Raw genomic sequence first — 22,369 nt, 5'->3', positions numbered from 1 at the left:
AACTCTTTTTGATCGATTACAAAATTATAAAAAATAAAATAACTAATAAATTACTCACATTGAAAAGCTTTTAATTGATAATGATGAACCTTGAACTCGCAAATTGAGGTGTTCAAATAGAAAAAAAGTGTAATTTCTAAAAAAAATCGAAAAACTTTGTTAATTCTGGCCTAAAAACACACTTTTTATTCGGTATTATATTGGTAGGTACAATACCAATACCAATACCAGATACCGAAAAAAAATCCACAACATAATAAAATACCAATACCAAAATACCAAAATTCGATATCTGTATTGGAGAATACCAAAATACCAATACCATTTTGGGAACTGTAAGTATGCTAAATAGTAAATACCAATACCTGGTACCTACCAATACCGTTTATGTTTATCGGTATGCAGCCCTGTCCTTAAGTAACATTATTAATAGGACCCCAAGTCCCAAGTATTTCACATTAAAAAACACATCTCTATCTACAGAACAAGGCCAAATACGTGATAAATTATAAATTTGTACTGAACTCTTAACAATTAATTTTTCAGCAGCCCAAATTACCAACATACCTACAGTAGGCATCATTAATTTGTATTTTTATACATCAATCATCATTCAACGTTCTTATTGACAATTCCTGTCGATTAAATATCCTGAATTCTCAGTCTATTCCTGCGATCTACGAACCTTCTCACTGATCAGTGATTATTACCCAGGTACCTGGACCTGGATACATATTTTGTATAATTCACTCGAGTCAAATTCTATTGTAATTCCACGGCGAGTAGGCTTTTCAAAAACTCAACAAAGTGGCAAAAGCTAAATCAAATTTCAACGAACGTTTTCTTTTTTTTGTGTTCAGCAGCTTGCCGAATACCTATAACTACTAATCGTCAATAGAAGAGCACAGAGCAGCAGAGGAGATGTAGTACTAGATGAAAATGTAAATCTAAATACAATCTGCATTCCACACACTGCACTCGTATAAAACGTTGAATCTTCATCTCGGTATTTATCGCTGTTTACTGATACTGTTTAGTATTTTTTTGCAATCTATCGAACCATACGAAATATTACGAATACATTCTGTCAGGTACATAGGTAGGTACCGTTGGTTTTCTTGCATGTTCGACCAATAAAGCATGTTATGATGTTACTGAATTATTTCAGACTTCAGTATCATTTGTTGGACTGAAAATGAAAATTTTTTCAGTTCTTTCCTGATTTCTTCACTTTGTTTCACTGCAAATCGAAAAAAAAAATCAGTGAGCCTTCTGTAGAGTTCAAGGAAGTGAAGATCAAGAAGTTCGAATTTGTGAGAAAAAAAATCGCACGAGGGCACGACTTCCACTGCGAAGAGACAAAATAAGATTCGCACACGTCCATGTAAATGCCCAGAAATCATCGCAGCGAAGTCAATAAACAAACAAACGAGCGGAAAAAAATAAATAACGAAGGAAAAATTGATAAGTGAAGTGTTTTCTGCTCTTCTGCTGAACAAAATATTCAAATTTTAGCATAAAAATGCTCAATATCGAAGTCAAATTTTAAAAATCCTCGCAGCTCATCTCAAACTTCTCTTGTACAGTGAAATGATAGCTCAACTTTAGTTTCAACTCGCAGTTTGGTAAGCCTATAAATTCTACGATTTCATCATTCTCTCGAACATTAGCTAATAATTCTCTATCTTATATTCCGTATGTCCAGTTTCAAAATACACCAAAATGCTGCTCAAGTCGAGCCAGCGATTGGTCTACTTACCAACAATCTACCGTCGTTGCTCAACTTACCAAGTGAAGAAGGTGAATCAAATTTGTTCGGTTTATGCCACAAAATCGTATCTTTCTTCGAATTTCACTCGCAGCTACAGCGTCGAAATAGAAAAACCAGTGATGAACGAACACTGGTTAGGTTCAAAGCCAGGAAGCGGATTGATCCACGGTCGAGCCGCAACTTCATTACAAGACACCTTTATTAGAAGTTTCGTCATGAATAACGAAGAAGCAAGTACCGATGATTGGATAGAACTTAGTAGAAAAGTATTCGAAGTTAAAGAAGGGAGTATTAATGAGATAAATTTCGACGGTAGAGTCCTAGATTGCTGTATCACTCTTAATAATTTGAATCTTGGTCGAAGCTATCTTAAATATTTAAGAGATATCGGTAGAAAATATAATTCATCTACCGTTTGCAATTTTATCAAATTATGTTACGAAAATAGACGACTTTGTACGGAGGAGGATCTCGCCAAGGTGGAACAATTCACTAAGTATTTACTAGTCAGGTACAAAGTATTCGATAGCATCGTCGGAGAAAGCATCGTTAAAGGACTCTGCCTGAAAAACGATTGGCAAAAATGTGCCGAAATCGTTGATCAAATGAGAGAATACATCGCTGTAAATAACGAAATAATCAGCGCCTTCGCGACGTGCTTATTAGAAAACGATGAGATTCAGAAAGCTTGGTCTATCCTGACCAATTCCACAGATAAGAAGCTTACACTTAGAAACGATGTTTTTATTGCTTGGATAGAAAAAACTAAATCAAACCCGGATCAGATTCAACAGCTATTGAAGTTTCTTCAATTTAGTAACGTGATCCCTCGTAAAACAGTCTGTGATCATTTAATTGCAGCGTTCTCGCAATACCCACCGGAGAAACAGCTCACCGGAACTTATGTTTCAATAGAAAGCTCGTAAGTTAAATTCTTGTAGCTTTATTCGATAGAAGATTCGTGTTTCTCTAAATTTCGTGGTGTTTTTTTCACAGAGGTAAATGCCCGAATTGTGGAGAAAAATTACAGAAGGTTGATATTACCGATGAAGAATTTAATATGCTTCGAGACGAATTCCTTAATCGTGTTTTAATCCGAGATGATATATTTAAAAACACCACTCCGAAAGAATTGAAGAATTTTTTCGAAATTGTTAAACGTAACGCGCCGTTCGATATCGTCATCGATGGATTAAATGTTATTTATATGAGCGGTACCATGAAAAGCGAACGTGTTTATTCCAGACTGGTGAGATGAATTTTCCTAAAATGCAAATTGCAGTGAACTTCGAAGCATTTTAAACTCAATTTTACTTCCTTTAGCTCACCGAAACAGTTCGCCATTTCGTCGAACGTGATCAAAAAGTATTGGTTATTGGAAGAAAACACATGTATAATTACGCCAAGGAGAATTTAGAATACGTTCGAGAAAATTCAACTCTATTTTTAATCAACGACGTGTACGTTATTACCTTCCCAGGTCCCTGTGCAGAGATTGTACTCGGTTACTTTTCAAGTAACCAAGTTACTAAAGTTACTAATAGTAACTTTTGGTTACTTTTTTAAAATGTTTGTCACTAAAGGTTACCTTTTCCAAATTTTTTCACAAGTTTCCTTTTTTTTTTCAAAATTCTATCCAACATCGAAAAAAAAACTTTGCTTTCATTTAAATGGCATCACTGCTTTTTCAGCGTTATGAATTTAATTTTTTTCAGTTCTGATTTGAAATGTACTAAGACTAAGAGGTTTTCCAATTTCGATAGGTATTATTATTTTTGAATTTCTCGATGGTTTTTAGTGGATTTTCTCCTGTCTTGATTGATTTTTATATCTTGAATTTTAGTGGTGATTTTTTTCCAAAATAATTTTTCCATGATTTTGCTCTGAATTTTGATGACTTTTTACCCTGAATTTTTGCCGAATTTTATCACCTTGATTCTCGTGATTTTTTCACAAAAATTTTCCCTCTAGCTTGTGTGGTTTTATTGCTCAAATAGTCTGGATTTCTCCTTATTTCGGTTCGATGACTTTATTGAATTTTGTGAATTTTTTTCTTCGCCGATTTGGTGAGTTTTCTTTTGAGTTTTTGTAGATTTTTCCCTATTCTGACGGGTATGATTTTTTTTGAATTTTCGCGAGTTCTCTTTTTTCAAGTTTTTCGATAATTTCTCGAAATTTCTATTTTTTTCTCGTTTCAAATTTTGGCGAAGTTTCTACAGTTTTGAAAGATTTTTTTAATTTTTTATTTTCACGATTCTGTAGTTTTGTCCAAAATTATTGTGGTCATTTTTTTGCCTAATTATTGACTGATTTTTTTTTCATTTCAACAGTTTTTTTTGAGTTTCGTGCTTTAAAAAACAAAATGATTTTTTTTCTCTCATTTTTGTGGAATTGTAATTTTTCTTTTTCCAAAAATAATAATTTCTTTTAAATTTTGATCTCTTTTTCGAGAAGGGAGGAAAGCTTCTTCAAAATTTGATGACTTTGTTTTTTTTTGTGTATTTTCACCTTTTGTGGTGGATTTTTCTTCATCTTGATATCTTTTATTCGTTGATCCCTCTCTCTCTTCGAACATTTTTTTTTCTCTGTTGAATCCTCTTCAGTTTTACTAGAAATTTTTCGATGATTTTCCTCAAAAAATGTTCGATTTTATTTCCGAATGTACCTATAATTAATTTTAATTCTCGTGAGTTCTCTGTTCTGAATTCTTAATGATTTTTGCAGAACTGAATAATTTTCGAAAGATTTCAATTTTTATCATTTCCACAATTTTGTTTTGAATTTCATTGATTCGTTTTTCTGCCTAAATTTTTGTTCTGAATTTCGGCGGAACCTTTTTTCTAGAATTTTCGAGATTTTCAATAACATTTCCTCTTAATTTAGTCCCAAATCTTGAAAATTTTTTCTGCCTAAATCTTTGCAGAATTCCCCTGTTTACAGATTTTTTTCGAGTTTTTTTGGACTTTGAGACTAGATGATTTTATTTGGAATTTTTTTGAAGATTTCTTCAAGTTTTATTCTTTTGAATTCTCATAGATTCTATTTTCCAATTTTTCGACGATTTTCCTTCGTGAGTTTTTTTTCAATTCTTGCGATGTTTTTTCTTAAATTTTAGTGCTTTTTACCTTAATTTTTTCGGTGGAGTTTTTCTAGGTACTTCTAATCGAATTTTTATTCTGGAATCCTCGTGATTTTTTTCAACTTTTTAAATTTTGACAAAACTCTGTTTTCTGGTTCATTTTGAATTTCGCGATTTTGATTTATTAAAAGAAGATCACGAAGAGATTTTTCAACATTATTTTTGGACTATATTTTTTTTCTCCAGATCTTAATCTTCGCCCTGCTTCCTCTTTTGGTTATTTTCTCTCAATTTCAATAATTTTGTCACCTTTTTCCATGTTTTTTGGATCGTGTCATTTTTTGACAGTTTTGATGGAGGTTTTTTTTCTTTTTGAAGCGAGGTACATTTTTTTGTATTCGAATTTTTGAAATGATTTTCACAAATCACTTTTTTTTCCAAATTTGGATTGCAATCTCCCCCTCCCCTGCCGCCTTTTCCTGTTTATTTTATAATGAGTTTCCCGTTCTAAAATGAGTCTTCTCATTTATGTATTTTTTTTTACAAATTATTGTTCATTATTTCTCAAACACTCGATTTTTTTTCGTCAAATCCTCGCTCATGTCAATATTTCTGCTAGGTATTTTACAATTGGTACTTTTGTGTTTGATTTTTTTGAAATGATTTTGATTGAAAGATTGAATTTCGTTCCTCCCTGTTTCGGTAGACTTCCCCCTCTTCTTTCAATTTTGCAATTTTTTTAGTAGTTTAACACATTTTTCGATTATGTTTCCGGAATCCATAATATTATTTTCATGCGTTCTTTTTGTATTTTAATCTACGAGTAGTTTACTTTTGAAATGTTAATAATTATCTGTTTTGAGCTTTTGGTAGGTTTTTTTTCAAAAATGGTTGGTATTTGAAATTTGATGTTTTTTTTCTGTGTTTTTTGAAAAAACTGCTATCGAAATTTTCATTACGTTTTGTTTTTTTTTTGTAATCTAAAATCAAATGTAATTTTTTGATTTTGAATGCATTGAAGTTTTTTGGTTGCCACTTTTTTGGTTATTTTTTGGTTACTTTTTCCGGCTTTTTTGGTTACCAAAGTTACTTTTTTTGAGAAAAATTTGAGTACAATCCCTGCCTGTGCCAAAAATCACCTCAATATTCTGATCTCGATTTCATTCCAGGTCCGAAGATGATCCTTACATGATCTACGCAACATTCTACAGCGGTCCTGAGTCGTGTTTTGTTACCAGAGACTTGATGAGAAGCGAAAAATATAAATTATCCAGTGATAAATTAGCGTTGCTGTTCAAACGATGGCAGCAAAGTCACCAGATATTCATCGAATACGTGAATTATTCCTCCGGCAGAGTGTTCTTCAAGGTACGAAAAGATCTATAATTCGTGAAAACGATAATTTAAAAAGTATATTTCAAAGATGTTTTTTGTCTTCGCAGACTCCAATTTTATTCGAGATGGCTGCCCAACCTTCCAAATTTGGCTGGCATGTACCTTATCATCCAGACACCTATAGTGGCACTGATGATTATGGACTCCACGAACGTTGGCTTTGTTTGAAAAATGATGGTTGATTTTAAACTAATTTTGTATTAAATTTTTCTCTTTATTTGTTTCACGTTTGGTTTGATTTCGTTTATCGAATTGGAAAAATCCTGCAGCTGTGGGTTCTCAAATGAATTTTTTGCGTTAATAGAATTTAATTTAAAAACAGCGACACGTTGATCGATAGCACCGTGATTTCTTACATAATATTGTGACAAATAACTTCAAAAAACGTATAAAAATATCACATCGAAACAAACACTTAAACGAAAAACAACACAAATTAATCATAATTAAACTAAACACTGATATTTTAACGAGCTTTTGAACTCACCCAACACAAAATATTTTTCATTAACGAAGAACAAAAACTTGACGGTCGTGGAATGAATCTACGTCCAGTCTGACTATCAAATCGAGTATTTTATTATAGTGGTAATCATCCCTCGAGTATGATTTGAACGAATCTAGCGAACTGAAAAACACACGAAAATGGAGATATTTTTATTCACCCCTTGCTAACTTTTTTCTGAAGATTATGTTTTTCAAGTACAGTACCTGAATTCGGAACAATCATCGAACTTGTCATATAAGCTGTCGCAGCTATCAAAATCCATTGACTCGAGATATTCACCAGAAGTTTCACGAGGTTTATGATTTTCGCACAATTTTCCACAATAGCCAAAACACTGCAATACAAAAACCCGACGACCGTGGGACGAAGCTTCATCTGATGACACTCTCAAGTTACACTTTCCTTCGTTGTGGCTATCATCGCTGTGGTCTTTCTCAAAGTTACATGGAGAACTAAAAAAACGTCAGAATTGAGGTACATTTCTATCAGATTCGATTTTTTTTTGTGATAAAATTCGCGTCAATTTTAATACCTGCATTCGTGACAATCTTCAAACTCGTCCACTGAACTTTCCCTACTTCGTTCGTTATCGTTGAAATTCGTCAACTTGAGATATTTTTCGAACACCGCAGACGATTCACGATTTTCGCAGAATTTTCCACACTCTCCACAGCACCGGAGCACAAAAACTTGACGATTTTGGAGCGAATCTGCGTCCAGAAATACTCTCAAATCGCATCTTGCGATGTCGCAGTCGTCAATACCAAACCAACTGGGCCAACTAAGAAACATGAGAAAATTAACGTAATTTTTATACCATCCTTAATGACAGTTTGTGATGAGAAAATAGTGTTCAGTTTCCTATACCTGGATTCGTAACAATTTTCAAACCTTCCATTCGGGTTTTCAGCAGTTCTAGCGTATTTTTTACAACGTTCGTCACAATCCAAGGTGTAAACTCGACGATTCGTCAATCTGGAGTTCTTGTCACAGGGAACAAATATTCTCAAATTGCATTTGATTTTAAAGGCACCAACTGTTCTTGGATAAGGTGTTTTCCATTCGATCACACTGAAATATATACAAACACTGGTTACTATTTTTTACCTAACTACCTCATCGATTATCTCATCAAGTTTTTTTTAAAGTTTCGAACCATGCATTGTTTTTCTCCGAACTGCACGCGATGTCAGAGCTGAATTCTTCGGCCATGAGTACGTCTTCATCTTCTTGCCCATATCCATCACTTTCGAAAGTAACTGCACAAAATACACATTAATTGAAACAATTATGAAGATCGACAAAATCAAAATGTTGTTCGTGTTCTCTTTTTCTTACAATTTCGACGTACTCTGAACACTTACTCGATTTTTCAGAACGAGGCGAAATAGGTTCTTCCAATACGTCGTTACTTCTTCGCTCATGACTCGTACTGGTTTCTTCCTGCAATAAACAGGTACCATTTTTGAAGACAAATGTTTGAAATTCAATTTCATCGAAGTCGATTTCTAACTAAACACGAAGATTTTCAAGACTTACTCTGATTGTATCGGTGCCTTTCGTACACTCGTCAGAATTGAGTTGCTCAAGTGGCTCCGGAGAACTGCGACGATAAATGCCAGAAGTATTCCTGACATATTCCTTCAACTTTTGTCGAAATATTTCTTGTAAGCTCATCAACCTCACAGTTTCGAATTCTGAATCAGCTTGGCTCATTCGAAGTATTTGGTCGTCCATGTCAGAAGTATTCAAGCACTATTTACCGTAGAATGATACCGAATATCGAACGAATCCTCTTTTCTGAATTTCTGAAACAAATTTCGTGAACTGGATGTAAAAATCACGTGGAATTCCGAACACTGAAATATCGAATGGAGAGAATGAAAAATGATTACTCTGCGATTTCGAAATCTTCACTGATAGACGATTCAACGATGAGTGCATTGAAAAGGATGAAAGTCTGATATATTTACACTTGCAGATGACTCATTTTTTCGCTAAGAATCACTAATTATCGCACGTTTCATTTACGAATTCAAGACAAACTTCAACCAGTACTCGATGCACATTTTTTTCGAAAATCGAAACTGATGGAAAGCGAACCTAGCGGAATTTTAATGAACTATAAAAATAAACAAGTGTCAAAACAGTATGTGCGGTTAAGCCAGCGATAAATTTCTCAAATGTGAGATTCAAAATTTTAATTTAATTAATTAACATAATTATTTTGAAAAGTTGAATCATTCTTAAAAATTGTTTGTTCAAAACTATGTCTTTTAGTGTATTTGACGATTGCATTATTATTCTCCATATTTCTCATCAATGAAAACAATTTTCTGTTTTAATATTCATGACTTTTTATGTTCTCCATTAAGCACTCTGTAGGTTTTTATCAGTGAATTTTTCCGTTGATAACAATATTCAAACCGCATGATCTCAGAAAAATGATGAAATTAGAAAATTCTGACCTGAAAATTGATCGAAATATGCTTGAAAATCTCCCAATTTTCAGTTAATTCTGCTGAAGGACATTGCAACGTTGTGAAGGTGTTCGAATAACCAACCATAAAATATGCTGCCAAACCGTAATGTGCTACGTTTATTTCATCCGATAGTGTTTTCTCTATCGAGAAAAACACCGCTCAAGGTTTGTAATTTTCATCAATCTGAATCGAACATCCCGTATCCTCCTCACTTACAAGTTTGCTGTCGAAAATTCCATGGAAAATACACCAGCGCTGAGCTGAGAGAATTGAAGAAAGCATTATGGAAAAAAGAACTGAAAACACCTCTGCAAGTAAAGGAAGCTACCCACAACCAGAAGGAAATCCTTCGTGCTTTCTTCTCTAATAAAACATCTGCAACCGACGAAGAGTGGGATGATTTACTGCTAAACATTTGCAAACTGCCTGGAACGCTAAACGAATCCAACATTCATGGAAAAGTGATGGAGCATTGTGCTCACCTTGAAAAACTCGAATTAGCTAAAAGTTTCTTGACGTATTTAAAAAAAAACGGTAAAAAATTCAATCAAGCTGTTGTTATCGATTTTTTAAGCACTTGCTACGGCTGCCGTGCTGTTTTAGACGAAGTTGATATCAAAACTGTTCGTTCTTTCACCAATTATTTATTGACTGGATTCGAAGTGATGGATGGAAAGTTGATATCATCGGTGGTCAAAGGCTTATCGATTTTAGGTGACTGGAAATCGTGCTTTGAATTTATTAGAAATCCAGATAGGAGTCACCTAATTAATGGTTTTAGTGTATCGCCTTTAATTATATCTTTATTGGAAAATCACCAATTTGATGAAGCTCGTAAAATAGTATTTGAATACCTCGATAAGAAAAAAACACTGACTAATGCGGTGTTCACAAAATGGGTCGAAGTTTTTCAAAATGATCCGCAACGGTTAGAAGAACTATTAAATATTTTCAAAGATTATAACGTCGTTCCGAGAAGAGCACTGTGCCAATCTTTGATTCGAGCTTATTCTCATCTACCCACCGAATACAAGCTTACTGGAGAATTGACCACTGTTAAACACAAGTAAAATATTCATCTATTAGATTATAATCCGATTTGATTTCCTCGACTAATTATTATTTCAATTTCAGCGGTAAATGCTCAAGTTGCAAGAAAAAGTTGGAAGAAAATTTACTGCATAAGAACGAATTCAACGAGTTACGGGATGCTTTCCTTAATCGTGCTCTGGTTGGTGGTGATGTGTTCAGGAATACTACTCCTAAAGAATTGGACTCATTTTACAAAGTGGTCGAAAAGCACGCTCCCTTTGATATCGTGATTGATGGATTAAATGTGGTCAATAGTCTAGGTCCTCAAAAACCTCTTCATATAAAAGCTTCCCTGGTTGGTTTAATGAACATTTTTAGTCGGATTTTTTTTTGCTTAGAATTACTTAATGATTCGGTTGTGTTTCAGTTACAGCAAATGGTCAACATATTTTTCAACTCCGATAAAAAAATATTGGTCATTGGCAGAAAAAATATGACGAAGTTTCCTCGAAGAATAAAGGAGGATGTTGCAGAAAAAAGTACCATGTTTTTAATTGACAACGAGTTGGTATTCTTTTCAACATTTTAGTCCCATCTGTTCGCATGCAAATTAAACCGAATTAATGTTAATTTATTTACGTAGAACGAGAGATGATCTTTTCATTATATACTCCACGTTATACAGCGGTCCCAAATGCTACTTTGTTTCTCGTGATTATATGAGAAGTGAGAAGTTTCGTTTAAATGATGATCGTCTCAGTGATTTATTCAAACGGTGGCAACTCAGTCATCAAATAGTTCCATCTCAGGGGTTTGATGGACTTGTCGAAGTATATTATTCAAATTGAGTTACCATCTTGAGTAATTTAAGATTATCGTGCAATAATTTATTTTTTTCCCCTCAGGCTCCTTTGCAATTCAAAATATGTGCTCAGAGAAACTCGTCTCAGAATTGGCATATTCCTTACCACGACGATGATTATACCGGAGCTCAGCTTTATGATAAGGATAATTTAACCAAATGGTTGTGTTTGAGAAAATAATATTTCTTGTTTCACCGTTGATATTGTTTTTTTTAATTAGGTGCGTCAAATTTGAGAAATCTACTGGGAAATATTCCAATTCTGCCAGGTGGAATCTAATTCAAGTTTTAATCATTATCTTCGTGTTGATTATTGATTCGTTGGGTATTTCACGTTCATTATTAAGTATGTAGACCGTACGATTTACGAATAATATTCTAAAAATCTAAACGTTTAAAGTGGAAATTAAATTCTCGATTTCATTCTCGCTTTGCCGAATTATTCATTTTTTGATATTTTCGTGTTTTCAATTCTATTGAAATGAAGAAAACTTGTGAAAACGTTACTAAGGTATAGATAGGCGATTCCACCGTAGACTGCAAATAGATCCAAATGCAAGATTATGAGAGATTGTTAGGTAAGATTTATGAATCATATGATCCTTGTGTTTTTCATAAAATTCAATAAATAATTCTTGGATTGATAGTTTAATTTTTTGCTGATTTTTTTTCCAGTTCGGCAGCCAATTCATGTAGGTAAGCCTGAATAAAATGCTTACGCAGTTGCACGAATCTGTTTTTACGTAAAGAGCTTTTAAATGAAATAGAGAGAGTAAACAATTATTTAGGTATTTACGTTACTTTTTTAAAATTTCGATTACCAAAGTATAAATAAGTTACTTTTTTTTAAGTTTTGGCTCTATACTTTATCACTTTTTCGACAAAATCAAAAATTGCGAAAAAGCATCACATTTTTGTGAATAATTTCGTGCTTTTTGTCAAAAAATTGACAGAAAGTATCGTTTTTTAGCAACTTGCTACATGAATTCGCTGTTTCAACTAAAAATGTCAAAAATTGCCAAAACGTTGCGAAGTAGTCTCATTTTTTGAAAAAAGTTTGAAAAAGATATCATTTTTTGTCAGTGATTGTCTTAAAGTTTTGCTTATTGTCCAAGTTTCAATATAGGTGCTATATTTTTTTTACGTTTTTGATTGAAGTAGTATTCTGGCTTTTTTTGGTGATTTTTCTCATGCATTAGAATGCTTTAGCGCGCGACTTTTAGCTTTTTTTTTGAAAACTTTTTTGGTTACTAAAGTTACTTTTTTTGGGGGGAAAAAAATAGAGTGCGCCCACAACCTTTACTTTCAGGCTTTAAGCACCGCCAGGAAATGAATAAGTATGCTCATGCTATTCGTGTTAGAGGGAGGGAGTTGATTTAAATGATAACGATACCCGGCTATGTTGTCAAGTGTCAACCTTCCATCAATCCATCATCCCAAAATTAGGAGAGAGTTGTACATGTGTCCAAAAATTGCACTTGAATTTTCTTACGGAAAAATGTGGGAAATATTTACTTATAAGTTATAATAGAAACAAAAAATCGCTCGAACGAAACATTTTGAAAAATTCTAGCATAATACATAATGTGAAGCACCTACTCATTACTATGATTGAATAGGTAGTCAAATAAAATAAATTCAAAATTATTCTAAACATAAGTAATCAATAATCATGTTTCATCGAAAAACATTTTTAATAAATGTAAGTACCTCTGCATTTTTCTAATAGAAATTGGAAGCAACAAAACAAAATAATTCAGCATTGAAGAACATTCTGATATTTTTACCCCCCCCCCCTCCCCTCTGAAAAATAATATCTATACTATAGGTCACCTTACAAGATCACTCTCACTGGTGAGTTTATTTCACAAAATGCGCGTCGTGTAGCTTAGACTCTGTAATCCTCGTTCGAGTAAATGGCTTAGAGACGATAGGAAATTTTCAATGGAAACTTTCTTGAAATTTTTCTGGAAATTTTCCGGAAACTTTCAAATTTTTAAATTTCCATTTTCATGGAAATTTATAAATTTTCAACAAAACACTCACCAGAGTTCAGCATTTTCATTCATAATAAGAAAATGCTTGACAGTAAACAAACACCTAGATTATGACATTTAAAATATGTTTTTCTTGGTTTTTTAAAAAATTTTTCGAATGAAATTTTCGAAATACGCGTATTTATACGACTTGGTATCATTTTTTCAACAGGTGAAACAATAACAAACCTGCGAATGAACCATTTTGAGACAATTTCTTGAAATTTAAAAAAATACTGCACATTTTTTCAAAAATAAATAATTAAATACCTATAATTAGTTGTCTCCTTTAAGGAGTTCAAGGACTCTCCAGATCCATCCAGATGAAGTTCAGAATGTGAAAAATGAGAAATTCATTAATACTTTTATTTTTTCCTAGGTATTTATGCAATATGCATTGTCAATGATTCAAGAATCAATTTTTTAAAATAAAAAAAAAAATGAATCAATGACTAATGAGAGAAAATGGCAATATTTGTCTCAATTGTCTCAAATTTCATATGGACCATAGTTAACCAAATATATTCAAAGGTTACAAGTTCATGGTTGGAGAAATGAAAATTTCAAATTTGGGTTCCAATTCCAATTTTTTTTTGATTTCAGTAAAGGCTAATTGGATAAAAAATTGAAAATTATTTCCCCGAAAATTTTCTGGTTGATTCCAGTTACAGTTGAAACTTTTGGTTCGCATCCCTGCATTTTTTTTCGGCAGCAAGCCGTGGTTTTTTGGAGGAGTCCCTTTTTGACCTTGGCAGGTTGGCACATGTTATTTAAAATTTTTCTGGTGCAGTTTTTTTTTCTTTGTGAAGTAATCGTTGAATTCTTGAACTTGGTCACATTTTTAAATTCATAAAACACCACACAAATGACAACATTTTATTGCAGAAATTTAATGAGAATAAATGAAAAAAAAAAAAAAACGGAATTATTGCCTATTGGAAATTTAATAATTCATCAGTTTGTAGTTGACAATAGCATTTTAAAACTGGTATTTGTTAAAAACCTGTATGGGGTGCCTCATTCATCAAACAAAAATGAATTTCCGGAAACCTTTCAAAAGCAAAAGCTTCTGGAAGTTTTCAAAAAATAAATTTCCTGAAATTTATCATCTAATTCATCTCTAATAATGGCTGGATAACTGGATAAGGATATCGACATTTTTTCAATCATGATTTCCAGAAACTTTCAGTGGAAAACTGGAACATTTTTTTCCTATGTATTCTACTGCGAACTGCGAGTACGACAGCCTCAATCCTTTCCTTTTCCTTTATCTACGTCGATTATTCATTATTTTGACTTTTGAATTTTGAAGTGACAGAATTTTCGAATAAATTTTGAGTAGGTAAGGAGTAACAGAGAAACAAAATTAACAAAAAGATTGCATATTTGTCTCATCTCTGTTCATCTTTTCCAATTCTTTTCCTATTCTAACTGTTTTCTCCAACCAAGATCAATAACAATAACATCATAAATCATAAATTCATAAGTCAATACTCAATAGTCAGTCTTGTACTAAACTAAAATTAATAAATTATAATTAATCAAATTGGAGAAAATTCAAAATTGTTATTGTATGTATATTGTAATTTGTATTGTAATGAAATGAATTTGAATTTTGATGTCATTGATGAATAAGAAAAGAATAAAATTTAAGTAAATTTGAGGAGCTTGGTTACAAAGTTAGACAAACGCCACAGGGTTGATTTCGAGAAAATCTATGTTTTTTGTTACAAAAATATACAGCATTGTAAAGGTGGGGGATATTTTACAAATTGTAGTGATGATACTGAGTAACAAAAATACAAAAAATATGCTTCCACCATCACCCCCCCCCACCACTAATAAAAAGAACCTGAAAATGCAGTATGCACTTGTCTGATTTTGAAACTAAGATGAAGATAATTTGAAAGTGAAGCTGTCTAGATCAGTTAGGTTTTGATACGTATAGGATTTTTAACCCTCTTTCCATTTCTGAGGTCCCTTAGTTTCAAAATAGTGCATAAAAGGTCAAAAAACGCGATCAAAGTTGCGCCTTAGTTTCAAACACGGACATGTGAACATTATCTTAGTTTCAAAATGAGACATATCCTATCAACTTAGTTTCAAAAACAGACATATCCTGGATATGTCTGTTTTTGAAACTAAGACAATTTGCACATGTCTGTGTTTGAAACTAAGTCAAAACTTTGAGCGCATTTTCTCCCCTTATACGTACTATATTGAAAATAACAGACCTCAGCAATGAAAAGAGCGTTAAAAATCCTATAAGAATCAATATCTAACTCGATTTTTGTAGAAGTGGCGTTTGTCTAACTTTGTAACCAACCTCCTCATTTAATACTTGAACGTAAAAGTTACGGTTTCGAAGGAGTGGAAACTGTTGAAGTATTCATTGCCCGGTAATTTAATAATTATTATTTATTTTATTTTTATTTCTAACTATTAATACACAAAACTTGGAGCCATTTGGTACCTTTTGCGCCGATTGTACGGCCGTTTTTGGTTTTTGCGAATTAATTTTGACGTTTAGAAACCTCCTTACCTGAGCGAATGCCTTCGAATCTTTTTGAAAATTTACATTTTTCCAAAAAAATTGTAATTAAAAAATGGTTGGATTTTGGAATCAGGAGAATGTTTTGGTTTTCGATCACGAAAATAGATCCGCAGTACCTCCATCATTTCGAAACCTTGGAAACAATTAACATCAATGAAACCTTCAAACCTTGGGCTAGGTTGTGTGACGTCATACGAAGACATTTTTTTCGTTTTTGAAAAGATGATGATAAATGAAAATTGAAAACTGAAAAAGTTGAAGAGACTTTGTTGAATGAGAGTAATGAGACTTCTATCAATATTAAATCTAATTAAATTTTTCAAATCATCGTCAATTTGTCATACATCAATTCAATACATCATTTCTCGAAAATAATGCAGAAAAGATGTTGAACAAAAAATGAAAATGAATACCTACATTCCGAAAATCGGCGTAGATGTTAATATATTGATATTTAACAAATCATGAAAATATGCACATTTTTCAACAGAAAACAACTAAAATACATATAATTATGTGTAAAGAGGCAGTGCTTTGTCCAGAAGCATCATTTTGCAGATTTAAATAAAACTATAACTAAGTAAGATTTTTTACATGACCTTTGACTTGAGCAGTTGAGCTCAGCTCACTGTCTGTACGACTTTTTTGAACTTCTTAGTTCTTTTCGAGAATAAATATGTGAGTATACATATATAGTGAGCAAATAAATTGACCTATTTTTTTTTGTTCGCAGTTCACATCCCTGGATTAGCTTACAAAAAATAAAAAATTCGTAATTTTTTTCGTACATTTTTTTTCATTTAGGCAATTGATTTAAAAATTTTTAAAAAAACACCAACGAATTCATAAGAGAAACCCCTGATTAAAAAAAATATTAGTGGTTTCAAAATACCCCATGATATTTTCATTTGAAACCATTGGTTTTTTTACTAGGGAATGCGAATGATCATAATTATATTCATCAATTCATCTCAAATACTCAAATTTGATAGAAATGATGGTGATTTACAAAAACAGTGAAAAACATCAACTTTTTCTATAACTGGACAGCTGACAGCTGGAAAGAATTGTCAAATGACAATGACAACTGACCCATTTATAGGCTTAGGTTAAGGGTTCTGCTTAGTGCTTCAGATTTTTTTTTTGATAAAATTTTCTTATTACTTATGGAATGGTATAAAAAAATTATGGGATCCAGGTACTCTATAGAAGGATTTTGAGTAAAAAGAATCAAACTTCTTCAATTCTCCACTTGGAAATTTTTTTCCCATTCTCCTGCAGTCCTGCATATAGCCAAGTTCAAGAGTATTTTGTTTGAATTATTGAAATTATGAAATTAACTTCTAACAAATATGAAATAATGGAGAATTGATTGACACGAAATTCATTATTTTCACAATGACGTCATGTATCTACATTTTATGTAGAATTTGTTGCGGAATTATCCGCAACTGGTCGACTTGTATTCATTCATTTCCCAATCCCAAATAAAAAAAAAAAAGCAAAACCGCATCAACCAGTTCATAAACACTTCAACTTCCGCCAGATACCGCTACAGTGCTACACGTAACCGCAACACTAGCGCTCCCTACATTCTCAAAACCCGTTTCCAACGTCACCCTTCTATAACTTTCGATCTGTGACTAGCCACCTCTCGACGTCTCACAACCCCGCAGATTTTTTCACATTTTTTCATCTCTCTCCTTTCCCTATTCAGTGAAGGTGTTGTAGTGTTTTTGTTTAAATGTTTCGGTGTTGTGCGTTGCATTACTAGTGTTAAAATTAATAAAGAAAAAATGCATTAATAATTGTTAAATTGTATTAATTGCGGTGTACGAACAGTGTATTAATTATATGGTGTGATGTGCGTAGTGTAAATACTCGGTTCAATAATACATTTAAGTGAATTTATCAAAGTGAAGATGTGATACGATACGCGTTTGGTAGCGTTTTAACTAACAACCTGTTTGATTTCAACAAAGTCCAGTATGTATTCGAATTGATTTGATATGTATTTTTTATCATTTATTATTATTTACTTATATATTTCGGTTCAATATTCGATCAATGCTAGGAAGATTTTACTCGTTCGAACGATTGAAAATAAATAGTTGATGGAAATATTCAGTATATTGTGTACAATGTACTTACTCTTGGATCTTGATGCAATCAATGCACCGAATGATCTTGATCCTTCGGTCGAGGATTATTGTACGATTGGAATAATTACTCGATGGTGCATTTTGTTTAGCAATTATTCAATACCATAACACTGAGAACACAATCGATGCATTTTATCGTAATTGTTACCGGACTGTTCGTGCTGTACAGAGTTGTATTGTTTTTCTCGATCTTTGTTTATTCATGATCGACTCGCGATAATATAGAACTCCGTTCTTCGACTGTTTTTGAAAAATAACTGAATAACCTCAACGCGAATTATAACTTACAAAAGCATTACTCCATTTCTAATAATATAATTGATGGCAGAATGTGCTAAAGTCAAGGTAGACAACACCTCGACTCGAACCCTGAGGCATTTTTTTCAAACCACTGCGTATGTCAAAGCTTCCTTTCTATCGCAGGCAACTTGAAACTTCTAACTCTACCGTTTACAACTTGTGTGAAAGTTTGTTATCCTCTTTTTTTTAGAAAGAGATAGTTTTTTGATTAGGTGATGTTAAATTATGCGAAATATTTATACGTGTGATTTGTTAATGATACTATACGTCCTTGAATCGCATTTTATCGCCGTGTAATTTTTTATTAGCTGCGGCGATCGAGATGAATGATATTATCATTTATGTGTATATGTAGGTAATGGTAATGGTATGTGTGTTCGTTTGATAGTATTTCGAATTAATTATCGTAGGAAGTTCCCAACGTACACAGAGTGATAAGTTCGCAGATCTGGTCATCCTGATGCAGCATCATGAATGAAACCGTAGTGTAGTCCAGTCCATGTGTAGCAATTTTTTGGAGGGAAAGTACCCAGCGATAGCGACCTTTGAAATCGAAGGTGCTACGGTGGTGATTTATCAAAATCCAGGCGCCTTTTTCCTCGTGATTAGCTCGAACCCAATTAAATAGAACGACCAGGGTAAACCCCCCTCGTTAACAAATGTTTCTTTAGACACGTCAACTAGACCAGTGGAGTGGATCTGGCTTTCTGGTAAAGCACCCTGCGGTTATGGGTGTTTTGGATCAGGCGCAGATGTGTCGATCAAACAGTGTATTCTGTCGAACCATTCCAACAAGGAAGATGTGTAAAGGTATTGTTAACAATCGAGGTGATTTTATGGTGAAAATTTTTCTTCACTGATGCCTCGTGGAGTTGATAAAACAATGACTTTGGAATACCTGAGCATATCTGTTGCGAGTGAGGCGTGCGCGACACGTACGTATGAAATTTTTTTCCAGGAGAGGTATTGTTATTTACGTACAGAGAGAGAGAGAAAGAGAGAGAAACAGAAACACCAAACGATGCAAGACGAATGCGTGTGTGTATTTGTAAAGCTATCGAAGCGAAGCGGTACTCTCTGTATTTCTTCCACGTACCATGGCTATGGTGTACTGGGCTACGTATTTCTCGTGTATGTACGAGTAGTACTCTCGTATGTAGTGTACATGGTACACTCTGCGAATCGGCAATCGACTAGGTAACATGATCTTGACAACCAACACCGAGTGAAAGATGAACGGAAGTTCTTGCATACTTGTTGTCGTCGCCAGGTTTGTGTATAGGTTGTCATTATCGACGCTAATGGCCCCCCTGCGAACCTTGAAACTTCTCCAGAACCTCACCATACTCGTCCCAGTCCCCTGTCCCAGTGTCTTCGTCGTCGTGATCGTGGTCGTGGTCTCTCAGAGTCGCTGCTGAACTGATCGAAGCACCGACGACCAACGTGTCAACCAAACCAGTACCCGAAGATTATCATCGGATGAGATGGATGCTAGCAGATGGATTTTTTTCCTCTAAAATTTACCTTTTTTTGTCCAACTACGAGACTCGAACTTGTGCTAAAATCGCCCTCACCAAAGAAGCTGTATAAAAGTTGAAAGTGAAAAGCCATTTACAATGAGGGTTACTGAGTCTATAAGCTCTACACGATGCGCATTTTGTGAATAAACTCACACAAGTGAGAGTGAGTTTGTATGTATGTGGTACATACAAGTAAGTAATCTATGTACATTGTACGTATACTTTGTATACAAAATATAGTACATGAAAGTAGTAAAAATACGCGACGATGGTCGTAATTCACGGATGTTTATTTAAAGAAGTAGGCTCCAAAGGAATACCATGGTTACCCTTGTTTTAATATACGCTACGTATACCACTGTAACACGCACCCGGCTTTTGTGGGCTATTATCTTTTAGAATATACGTTAAAATCAGCTGATTGCGTAAAGAGTAAATGACCGAGGTGGCCGTCGAAAGTGAATGGATTTTTGTGATGATCGAGAACCGAGAAGTAAAAGAGGAGAGTGTTTGGGTTCAAGAGGTTATCTCCCATGCGAGATAATAGGTCGAGTTTATAGCGATGAGATTATGTAGGTAAGTATAGAATTGGAATAGAGAATTGCAAAAGGCGTAGCGAAAAGGTTTTGATGATTCAGAGTTTTTTTGTGGTAGAATTACCATTATAATTTTTGGGAATGACGTTTTTTGGGAAATTAAAATTTCTAAAAAGTAGTTTGAAGCTTCAGAGCCACTTGAAACCACCTGCAGTCGACTTTATAGCGTATTGAAATTAGTTTGCGGAGTAAATTTCGGCCTTCCAACTGCATTTTAAATGAAATTTAGCGAAAATTCAATTTTTAAAAATCTGCTGGAGACTCCAGGAATTTTCAAAAAGTCGCTGGAGGCTCCAAAATGACTTGAACCCACCTGAAGTGGTCTTCAGAAGGCGTTAAAATTGGAGTGAAGAGTAAATTTAGGTTTTCCATCTCCATTTGATGAAATTGTAAGTTTTAGAAATCTACTGAAGGTTCCAGTATTTTTTGAAATGTCGCTGGAGGCTCCAAACGACTTGAAATTCACCTGCAATCGACTCCGTAGCGTATTGAAATTAGTTTGCAGAACGAAGTTCGGCCTTCTAACTGCATTTTTAATGAAATTTGGCGAAAATTCAATTTTCAAAAATCTGCTAGAGACTCCAGGAATTTTCAAAAAGTCGCTGGAGGCTCCAAAATGACTTGAACCCACCTGAAGTCGTCTTGAGAGAGTGTTAAAATTGGAGTGAAGAGTAAATTTCGGCTTTCCATCTCCATTTGATGAAATTTTATGTTTCAGAAATCTGCTGGAGGCTCCAGTAACTTTCAAAATGTTGCTGGAGGCTCCAAAACGACTTGAAATCCACCTGCTGTCGACTCCGTAGCGTATTGAAATTAGTTTGCAAAATGAATTTTGGCTTTCCAACTACATTTTATAAAATTTTGTGAGAATTTCAAGTTTCAAAAATCTGCTGGAGGCTCCAAAATAACTTCAACCCATCTGCAGTCGACTTTATAGCGTATTGAAATTAGTTTGCAGAACGAAGTTTGGCTTTCCAACTTCATTTTTAATGAAATTTAGCGAAAATTCAATTTTCATAAATCTGCTGGAGACTCCAGGAATTTTCAAAAAGTTGGTGAAGGCTCCAAAATGACTTGTCGACTACGTAGCGTGTTGAAATTAGTTTGCAGAATGAATTTCGGCTTTCCAAATCCATTTTGATTGAATTTTGTAGGAATTTCAAGTTTAAAAAATCTACTGGGGGCCTTAGAGCTACTCAAAACTGTTTGAAACCGTTTCCAATCGATTTGGCAGGTCGAAAATAGGGCATATCCCATATTTCAGCTTCCTAGGTCAATTTGGTAAAATTTTGATTTTTTTCCCCTTATTTTTGGCCTCAATTTGATTTTCAAAAATTAGCCAAAAATCGAAAAAGACACTTTAGCGCTTGAAATTTTGACAGGTGACAAATTTTTGCCTGCTCTTTCGATCTGCCTTTGTACGGTTTAAAAAATGTCGTGCAAGTCCTATGTTGGTACGCAAAATCTGCGATTACGGTTGACCTGTCAAATTAATATGACCGTAATTTTGTAAGTAGGGCCACTTTTTTTAGAACAAGGGCTAGAAATATTCCGTAGGACTCAAGTTGCCCCGGAGGATCGACGGGGGAGGGGGTGCAATAGATCCTTATGCGGGCCCCCTGACTAGATGGTTATCGATTACAAAGTCATTCCATTTGCTAAAATTTTTGATGTCTCGCTTTCTGCCAAAAATAGCAAAAAATCTCGACTGCTGTCAAAATGGCCAAAAAGTACCCAAAAATCTTGCTTTTTCAAAAAATTGCCAAAAATGTCTGTTTTTTGCTGAAATTGTCAGTCTTGATTTTTGTTAAAAATTGATAAAAATTTTCGGTTTCTAGCAAAATTCATAAAAAATCTATTTTTTTTTTCAAATATTTCTCGAGAGTCTCGCTTTTTTGCCAGAAAAATGCCAAAAATCACCAAAAAGTTGTTTTTTACCTAAAAATTTTGCAGAGAAGTTCTTGATTTTTCAACTAAAAATTACCACCAAAAAAAACTTTTTAGCCAATAATTGTCTAAAAATCCTACTTTTTTGCTAAAATTCTGGAAGTCCTGCTGTTTGATAAAAATT

The 22,369-nt window shown here is 33.7% G+C and overlaps 4 protein-coding genes across 4 annotated transcripts in view; 3 read left to right on the top strand and 1 right to left on the bottom strand.

Annotated features, from left to right (window-relative positions):
• Nucleotides 1-1,415: 1,415 nt before the first annotated feature.
• On the top strand, nt 1,416-6,469 carry LOC135836990 (mitochondrial ribonuclease P catalytic subunit-like). Its single transcript, XM_065352092.1, has 6 exons — nt 1,416-1,625; nt 1,706-2,693; nt 2,768-3,020; nt 3,095-3,231; nt 6,020-6,218; nt 6,293-6,469. The coding sequence occupies exons 2-6, from the start codon at nt 1,723-1,725 to the stop codon at nt 6,425-6,427; spliced, it is 1,695 nt and encodes a 564-aa protein (XP_065208164.1). The 5' UTR covers nt 1,416-1,625; nt 1,706-1,722; the 3' UTR covers nt 6,428-6,469.
• A 77-nt stretch (nt 6,470-6,546) lies between these two features.
• Nucleotides 6,547-8,856, bottom strand: LOC135836991 (uncharacterized). Its single transcript, XM_065352094.1, has 8 exons — nt 8,649-8,856; nt 8,293-8,561; nt 8,118-8,196; nt 7,910-8,012; nt 7,621-7,824; nt 7,286-7,534; nt 6,957-7,205; nt 6,547-6,873 (listed from the first exon to the last, which is right to left on the bottom strand). Exons 2-8 carry the CDS (start codon nt 8,488-8,490, stop codon nt 6,753-6,755), a joined length of 1,203 nt encoding a protein of 400 aa, XP_065208166.1. The 5' UTR covers nt 8,491-8,561; nt 8,649-8,856; the 3' UTR covers nt 6,547-6,752.
• Nucleotides 8,857-9,153: 297 nt separating this feature from the next.
• On the top strand, nt 9,154-11,558 carry LOC135836970 (mitochondrial ribonuclease P catalytic subunit-like). The gene is made up of 5 exons (XM_065352064.1): nt 9,154-10,302; nt 10,371-10,623; nt 10,696-10,832; nt 10,912-11,098; nt 11,174-11,558. Exons 1-5 carry the CDS (start codon nt 9,326-9,328, stop codon nt 11,309-11,311), a joined length of 1,692 nt encoding a protein of 563 aa, XP_065208136.1. The 5' UTR covers nt 9,154-9,325; the 3' UTR covers nt 11,312-11,558.
• A 5,872-nt stretch (nt 11,559-17,430) lies between these two features.
• cno (canoe) overlaps nt 17,431-22,369 on the top strand; it is a 199,279-nt gene continuing 194,340 nt past the window's right edge. The window contains exon 1 of the mRNA XM_065352083.1: nt 17,431-17,706. The gene's annotated coding sequence lies outside the window, so the exon portion shown is untranslated. The remainder of the gene's footprint in view (nt 17,707-22,369) is intronic.

This window comes from Planococcus citri, chromosome 2 (genome assembly GCF_950023065.1).
Source record: "Planococcus citri chromosome 2, ihPlaCitr1.1, whole genome shotgun sequence".
In the NCBI taxonomy this organism is placed as follows: Eukaryota; Metazoa; Arthropoda; class Insecta; order Hemiptera; family Pseudococcidae; genus Planococcus; species Planococcus citri.
This window is presented reverse-complemented; position numbering and strand designations above follow the sequence as displayed.

Excerpts from the sequence above, each read along its gene's own strand:
- LOC135836991 (XM_065352094.1), bottom strand. The coding sequence starts at position 8,490 with ATGGACGACCAAATACTTCGAATGAGCCAAGCTGATTCAGAATTCGAA. Across the intron at positions 8,013-8,117 it reads GCCTCGTTCTGAAAAATCGA|TTACTTTCGAAAGTGATGGA; the intron begins GTAAGTGTTCAG and ends TATTTTGTGCAG. Across the intron at positions 7,825-7,909 it reads TCGGAGAAAAACAATGCATG|TGTGATCGAATGGAAAACAC; the intron begins GTTCGAAACTTT and ends TATATATTTCAG.
- LOC135836990 (XM_065352092.1), top strand. The coding sequence starts at position 1,723 with ATGCTGCTCAAGTCGAGCCAGCGATTGGTCTACTTACCAACAATCTAC. Across the intron at positions 3,021-3,094 it reads AACGTGTTTATTCCAGACTG|CTCACCGAAACAGTTCGCCA; the intron begins GTGAGATGAATT and ends TACTTCCTTTAG. Across the intron at positions 3,232-6,019 it reads CTATTTTTAATCAACGACGT|GTCCGAAGATGATCCTTACA; the intron begins GTACGTTATTAC and ends ATTTCATTCCAG.
- LOC135836970 (XM_065352064.1), top strand. The coding sequence starts at position 9,326 with ATGCTGCCAAACCGTAATGTGCTACGTTTATTTCATCCGATAGTGTTT. Across the intron at positions 10,303-10,370 it reads TTGACCACTGTTAAACACAA|CGGTAAATGCTCAAGTTGCA; the intron begins GTAAAATATTCA and ends TTTCAATTTCAG. Across the intron at positions 11,099-11,173 it reads GGTTTGATGGACTTGTCGAA|GCTCCTTTGCAATTCAAAAT; the intron begins GTATATTATTCA and ends TTTTCCCCTCAG.